Source organism: Diabrotica undecimpunctata, unplaced genomic scaffold (genome assembly GCF_040954645.1).
Source record: "Diabrotica undecimpunctata isolate CICGRU unplaced genomic scaffold, icDiaUnde3 ctg00002153.1, whole genome shotgun sequence".
Classification (NCBI taxonomy): Eukaryota; Metazoa; Arthropoda; class Insecta; order Coleoptera; family Chrysomelidae; genus Diabrotica; species Diabrotica undecimpunctata.
The window spans coordinates 1-7,833 of NW_027313235.1; the positions used below are offsets into that span (position 1 = coordinate 1).

The window sequence follows — 7,833 nt, forward strand, 5'->3', positions numbered from 1 at the left end:
CGCGCTATCTCAGAGTATAATAAATTACTTAGGTTTGCAAATTTTGTGTTCTTGTATTTTTCAGTATATTCTTGGACAAATCACTTACTATCTGAATTGAAATTGATGTTTACAATTTACTCAATAAACTCACATTTTGTTTAAGGAAAATGTCAAAACAAAAGGAAATTCAAAACAAGTTTATGTTACAATGAAAAAATATTACTGCTTCAGTATGTCAGCAAACTACAATTAAATAAATATTATGAATCTGTGAACACTATTAAAAATGCATTAGATAATAAATGGTACGAGGTGTCGAAAATATTTAAAGAGAATGGTTATAATAGGGCAACTGCAAAATTAGGAGGATACTTTGTGAGTATGAGAGTTCAAGCCATGTCGAGGATGAAAAGTTATTACATTCAAAGATGTGCTGTGAGACCCAGAAATGTAGATTATATATTTGCAAATTTATTTCCCAAGCATTTTGAGGAGCTCAGTTTGGATATGAATGAATTAATGGCAGATGTAAGTACAATTTTAGTAGTAGTAATTATTTTTTTGCTATGTTTGGTAACTTTTGATTGACTAGCAGTGCATAAAGTGAATATTTATATAAACTACAAAGCATATGAGGAGCTTTTTTACAAAACTGCATAAATCCACTTTTCAAAAATTTTCAGGAGACGTAAAAACGTGCTGCAGCTGTTGTACTAAAATTTTCGAAATTTCAGAGAACATAATCAAATTGAGGTTAGACTTAGAGAAATAAAACGTTATTAACATTATTTTTATTGATTTGCATTAACAAAATATAGCCATGTGTCTGTTGGAGATATCGCGTTTTGTAAAAAAAGATGGGAGATATTAACTTTTGTCAAATTAACAATATCTTAGAAATACAAAATATTAAACGGCACCCACTAAAACAAAAAAAAATGAGGAGTACAAACAATTTAGATGTGAACATTTTTTGGCTCATCTTCCAAGCAATCACACTCGCCATCATGGTAGTTGTGGGTTTCTGGATTTGGATCACTAGTAACTTTGTGTTGAAGAGCATTAATATACCAATGAAGATCAGGGATCTCTTTCCAATTTTGTCCAAAGTGGGTTTGCAATAAGTGAAGGACATCTTTTTTTTTCTCTTCAGTCACGGAATGAGATAGTGGGATTTGGGGAAGAGCCTGAAGAAAATCATTTTTATTTTTATTTACAATGCTTCTAAAAGGTTCTGTTCCACTATCGAACCTATAGTTGGCGCAGCATTTTATTTTGGTTGAAGTATGCCGGTCCCTTGTTTTGATTTTCTTAATAATGAGGCGTTGGTTTGGCTGATTCCTTTTATTTTTTGATAAATCATTTCAAGGCTTTTGATATCGTATATCACCCAGTCTTGTCCCAGTTTCTGTACAGAACCAAACTCCTCGTAAATAGAAGCATACTCTTCGCTCGAGATGATGGTATCAGTTTTTTTCAAGCGCTTCTCCACACGGCCAAAAGCTCGATCAGCTGGAAGAAAACTGTGGCCACGAGTCGGAAAGGTGACATGAATTTTCTGTACATTCTCTGGAGCCTCATTTTTAAGCCAATGGCACAAAAGATGAACAATATGCGCATTTTTATTTTGGCCAGCGCAACCATCACAAAACAACGATACTGCAGAAAAAGACGAAAGATCTTGCCTTCTTAAGTGATGGATGAGTGCAGATCCGATTTCATTTGCTCCTCTGCTTCCCTGCGTTTCATTCCACGAATAAAATGTTGGTGCCTTTGAGTCAATAGGCACACAGCAAAATGCATAGAATGCAATTTGTCGGCGATAAAAGGCATCGCCGATTGGAGTTTTAGGGAGTGGATGCAATTGTTGCAAATCAAAAACAAAACTATAAGTATCACTGGGAACTTCCTTCATTAGTTTGTAAAACGCATCCGCTCTCAGCTTGTGAATACGAAGTTCAGTCATTGGACTAATTCTTTCAACTGAACCGCGAGCGTTTTGTTGAATAAGAAATTTAAGACGAGTGCACGTAGCGCATGCGTCTGTAGCTGGAGAGGAAAATCCAATGTTAAAATCGGTTACAAAAATACGGTGAAAACATGAATAACTCACGTGAAAATCGGCAGTGTAAGCATCCTTAAACATTTTATATAACTTATTTACACTTAACTCTGCTGAAAGGTAAACTCTTTTACTTTTTCCTCTTCCATAATGAGATTCGACACAATTTAGTTTACCAAGAAATTGATGGACTGCTTCCTTTTTGGCTCTGAAAAAAGCTTCTCGTCGATAACCACCTCTATTTTCTTTGGGCAGCAGACCTTGATTGACGACCTTTCCAATCCGCAGTAGTCGAGAGGCAGGTACACTCATTGAAAAAGCAAAAAACTTTTTACACACAGGAATCATGCGTTTCTGTTTCTGACTATTGAGAAAAAATTTCACAGAAACCGTTCTTGTGTGAGTTGCAGAGACAGGCGTACCACTTCCCCTTCTTCTTTGGGGCTCGAAAGCAGAGATATATTTCATCAAAACAAGATCTTGTTTCTCTTTACCCTCTGCCATGTAGACTGCTTGTCGATTAAGTTTTATATCATCGTAGGATACCGTAGCACAACGAAGATTTTTCGAATTATGGGCACATGGTCTGGTCTTCTGTTTTAGAAACACTAAATGAGGATCACTATCGTTGTACTTCATAATTTTTGAACGCCCTCTCTCACTTGTTTTGATGGATCGTCTTTTTTTAGATCCCACCGATAAATTAGTAACAGTATCCATCTCAAAATAACACGCAAAACACAGAAAACAACGTTGACATACAACGAATTCACAACATCCCGTCTCATCGAACGGAAAAGTACTGATAATCTCATACAGCGTGGCCACGCGTGGCATGGCCTGGCTACGCTACACACTGTCAGTGCGACCCGTGGGTAGTTTTAGAACTAACGAATATTATATTTTGTTTCACGAATCAACATCTAATTCTAGAGGATGCTTTTAAATCCAAACAAAAATAGTAGAGGGATAGATCTGCAGGCCGGAGGATTTATGCAGTTTTGTAAAATAAAAATTAATTTTAATGGTTGGCTAAAGAAGGAGATGTTAAGTTTTGTATAAAAAAAGAGTGAACATGGGGTAAAGGTTTTTGAGTGGATTAATTAAGTTTTGTGGAAGAAACGTGATTTTGAGGCTCCTTTTAAATGGGAAATATTAACTTTTAACACATGAGACTTATACACAAGATCTAAGGCAGATCAAACTCTCGAAATTCAACAAAAAATGTATTTTAGCCGGAAATGGATTTATGCAGTTTTGTAAAAAAGCTCTTCATATGTGCTTATAGCCAATAACAAAAAATTATTCACGTAACAAAATAAAACAATCAATTTGTTTGAAATAAAAAAAAAAATATAATATTCGTTAGTTCTAAAACTACCCACGGGTCGCACTGACAGTGTGTAGCGTGGCCACGCGTGGCATGGACTGGCTACGCTACACACTGTCAGTGCGACCCGTGGGTAGTTTTAGAACTAACGAATATTATATTTTGTTTCACGAATCAACATCTAATTCTAGAGGATGCTTTTAAATCCAAACAAAAATAGTAGAGGGATAGATCTGCAGGCCGGAGATTTATGCAGTTTGTAAAAATAAAAATTAATTTTAATGGTTGGCTAAATAAGAGATGTTAAGTTTTGTATAAAAAAAGAGTGAACATGGGGTAAAGGTTTTTGAGTGGATTAATTAAGTTTTGTGAAGAAAACGTGATTTTGAGCTCCTTTTAAATGGGAAATATTAACTTTTAACACATGAGACTTATACACAAGATCTAAGGCAGATCAAACTCTCGAAATTCAACAAAAAATGTATTTTAGCCGGAAATGGATTATGCAGTTTTGTAAAAAAGCTCTTCATATGTGCTTATAGCCAATAACTAAAAAATTATTCACGTAACAAAATAAAACAATCAATTTTTGAAATAAAAAAAAAACAAAAGTCCTAAGCAAATTTTCTTATGTGTTAAGGATGGGTTTTATAAAATGAAGGGCAATAGTAAATTAAATATATTATATATCTTTAAAAAAGCGTTACATTTTCATTTTGGTTTTTGAGTTAAGAACAATTTATCAAACCCATGACAGGGACTATTGTAGCCATCCGGGGAATGTTTTTATGAATAAAAACAATTATTTAATTAATTAAGTTAATTTACATTATTTTTAAGACTCTAATTTTATGACACTCTAATTTATAATAAAATAAAAAAGATAATAAAACATTACTTCTACTAATTAATTATCACAATATTATTGCTACCGATATTTTAGGTTGACATAATACTTTGAAAAAATTGTTATTTTTGAAGTAACTAAATAATATTAATTATATAAGTTACAAAAAAAATTCTGTGTCAACATTGTACTTCAAGAAAAAGCTTTAAATTAACTTATTTCTCAAAAACTGATACAGATATAGAAAAATAATAAAATAATCTTCTTCAATTTAGAAATAAATCTGGATCTTGTAAGTTTTGCAATATTTGATCAAAGCTGACATTAGAAATCTGTTGTGGAGCTAAAGCAGGCAACTGCTAATTTGTTTAGTGTTATTACTGCATGTGGTGGTGAACCCCGTGTCTCAGCTGTTAATGAAAACAGTCTCCTGGTAATAATTTTTTTTTATTTTAAAAGTTTTAATAACGAAAATTTATTTAAAATAATTAATTGTTTCCTATGTAGTTTAAATAATTTTGTTTATTAGGTTTTCATGTAAAAATAACAGTTCAGTTCCCTGTGCTCATATGACAGGGACTTTTTTTTCGTGTATACCTAATAAAACAAAATTATTTAAATCACTACTAGAAAATCAATTATTTTAAACAAATTGTTGTTATTACAACTATTAAAATAGTAAGAAAACAACTTACCAGGGGACTGTTTTCACAAACAGCTGAAATGCGGAGTTCACCAGCAGACGCAGTAGCAGCACTAAACAAAATAGTGGTTGCCCGCTTAGTTCCACAACAGAACAAATTTACACCATTTGCGTTTCGTTTCTCAATCTAAATGCCTCACACCAAAACAAAATTTAACGTGGTTATTTCAGCACGGTTTTTAAATTTTAACAGGAACTGTTTGAATAATTTGAATTTGCACATGGATATTTTGATTAAAATTTTATTTTAAAAATATAATGTCTAAAGATGCTCACCAGTTTTTTTTTTGACTATTTGGATACTTTTTATTCAGTTATTAACACTAATAAAACAATTAATTTAAATATTCCTTTATTAAATTCTATCAAATCATCCTATAAATGTCAACATTATGTTCCTACGCGCTATCTCAGAGTTAAATTGTAGGCTAAAATATATTCAAACGAAATGCTAGAATATTTAGTTCCCGTCGAAGATCAAGAACGCCCTACTGTATTGGAGGATATAGCATCCTTAGGGTAAGTTAATATTATGTTACATCAATTTAATTTCTAAACTTAACACTTAATCCTTAAGCTGTTAGGTAATTAAAAATATAATTAAATATGTAAAATATCAAAATATTTTATAATCGTTCTACAAACGCTGTCAAAACAAAACTTACAATTGCCAGTAGGGGAATCCATCAGCGACCATCGCCCTATGGCTGTCTTTGTTCGATGTATAGTGTTGTGTATGGACAGGCGCTTTAAGTTCATTGATTTAGTGTCTTTGAGTAGGAAAGAGACGTAACATAAAAAATAATTCGTGAATAATGCCATACTTGTGCAAGATCCAGCGGAGTGACTGTATGGACTACCTAAATTCTGATGTCACCTAAATTCTGATGTCTGTTTTTATCGAGTTTATTTCAAAATTAATCAATAAATCATTGAATTTCTTTACGAAGTTAAAAAATTATTTATATTAATGTTTTATTCTTTTTTGGGTGCTAGTGATTTTATCCTGCAAAAGACTAAATATATTCGTTTTCTCTTAGTTTAAATAGTTAATAGTAGTTTTGTTGTCATTACTGAAAAATACGGTAATATTGGATATCTTCAACACATGTTCACTAGCTATTATATGCCTATATCTAAAAAATAATATTTCAACACTCAAAAACATCATTCAAAAAACATTTTTTTAAACACTCACTATGGCAATTTTATAGAGAGGTTTCCACAGAATGTTATATTACAACTAAAAGTCATTATTCACAACTTAATCTACGAGAAAACGAATATCTTTAGTTTTTTACAGGATAAAATTACTGGCAATGAAAAAAGAATAAAACATTAATAGAAACATTTTTGAACTTGGTAAATAAATTCAATGATTTATTGATTTATTTTGAAATACCACTGATAAAAACAGCAACAAAATTCCTTGAAATTCAGTAAAAAAAAATTAAAGTTTTAATCAAACAATAACATAACCTTAAAACATGAACAATGTTCATAACCAAAAGTCCTTATTTACTATTCAACCAATTAAAAAACCGATGTTTCCACCTTCTTATGGGACAAATACACACGAATATGAAATATTTGGAAAGGTTTTCTAAGCCCCGCCCATTGTGACGTCAGACACATTATTTGCTACTAAGGCCTGTTTTGTTTCCTAGTTTTATTGTCTCATCTATTGTTTTTCATGCAATTTTACTGCATTATTTACCTTTTCCTTACTTTCTAATGTCTCTAGCCTATATTTCTTCTTTATTTTACAGTCATTTAAACGACATAGAACTTCGACCAAATTTAAAGAGGCGTCATTCCGAGGAAACCGAAGGACCAGCAAATAAAATCGCCAAAGAAGTCCACGAAGACGAAGATGCTTGGCTCAAAAGAATGTTGGATATAACACGGGGACTAACGGGAAGAAAAAACTGTGAAGTGACTTCATCTAAATCTTTACCGATTGAAAATAATTCTTCAACAGATGATATAAATGAACTTAAAGCAAAACTTCTGGTTGCAGAAGACGAGCTGAGGAAGAAAAATTATGAGCTTGAACGCAAAAATTTAGAGATTTCATATTTGAAAGAGCTTCACGCGAAGGAATTAGAAATAGAAAATGTTAAACGTGCACTGGATGCTCGAAACGTGGAAAATAAAAACTAGCTTTAGATATAACTTAAGTATTTTTTTACCGTGTTGTACACTAGCTTATTACCATATTTTTTAGATGTTTCGTCTAAAGAAATCCAGGAAGATTTGTCCTAACATAACAGAATAAGAATTGCGATGAAACATTTTATTTCGGCACGTTTTACCAAAGATCATATCACAATACATTTTGTATATACACTCAAATGCAAAAAAAGAAACGCAAACTTTGAAACATCCTGTAGAATAATTCCGTTGGCGGATTTTCGTAAAACCTGTTGTTTTTCGGTTGCAACTATGTTTTCTAATTATTATGTTTTTTGTTTCATGTGAAAATATGGATTGGTTCATTTTTAAGAGCGAAATGACTTTTCCATCCACAATTTACGGCTTTTCCTATTATTACCTTTCCTATTATTTCGTATTATCTTTTGTATTAATTTGTAATACGACGATGGGGGCTTTGGTGACTGATATCGCAGGAATGTCATATCGACATCCCAGAAGCACTGTATTTAAATAATGATTAAAAGCAATGACATGATCGTGATTTTAATGAACAATGATAGCAATAACAAAACATAAAAAAACAACTTAAATGTAACTTAGCCTAAGTACGCAAATAACAAAGAGAAACTCCTAAAAAATAACTTAATACAGTAGACTCCCTCTATAACGAGAACTGAAATGACAGACTAATTACCTCGTTATATCAGACAATAATAATACTGTGCATATTTTACGAGCAATGTCCGAAATTG

At 32.0% G+C, this 7,833-nt stretch overlaps 1 protein-coding gene across 1 annotated transcript; it reads left to right on the forward strand.

Moving 5' to 3' along the window:
• Nucleotides 1-33: 33 nt before the first annotated feature.
• Nucleotides 34-7,466, forward strand: LOC140431852 (uncharacterized). The gene is made up of 3 exons (XM_072519727.1): nt 34-510; nt 5,352-5,443; nt 6,694-7,466. The coding sequence occupies exons 1-3, from the start codon at nt 364-366 to the stop codon at nt 7,085-7,087; spliced, it is 633 nt and encodes a 210-aa protein (XP_072375828.1). The 5' UTR covers nt 34-363; the 3' UTR covers nt 7,088-7,466.
• Nucleotides 7,467-7,833: the final 367 nt, after the last annotated feature.

Bases quoted from the DNA above. Each gene is read 5' to 3' on its own strand.
- LOC140431852 (XM_072519727.1), top strand. From the start codon at position 364: ATGAGAGTTCAAGCCATGTCGAGGATGAAAAGTTATTACATTCAAAGA. The intron at 511-5,351 runs GTAAGTACAATT...GTTAAATTGTAG, and splicing joins TGAATGAATTAATGGCAGAT to GCTAAAATATATTCAAACGA. The intron at 5,444-6,693 runs GTAAGTTAATAT...TTTATTTTACAG, and splicing joins GAGGATATAGCATCCTTAGG to TCATTTAAACGACATAGAAC.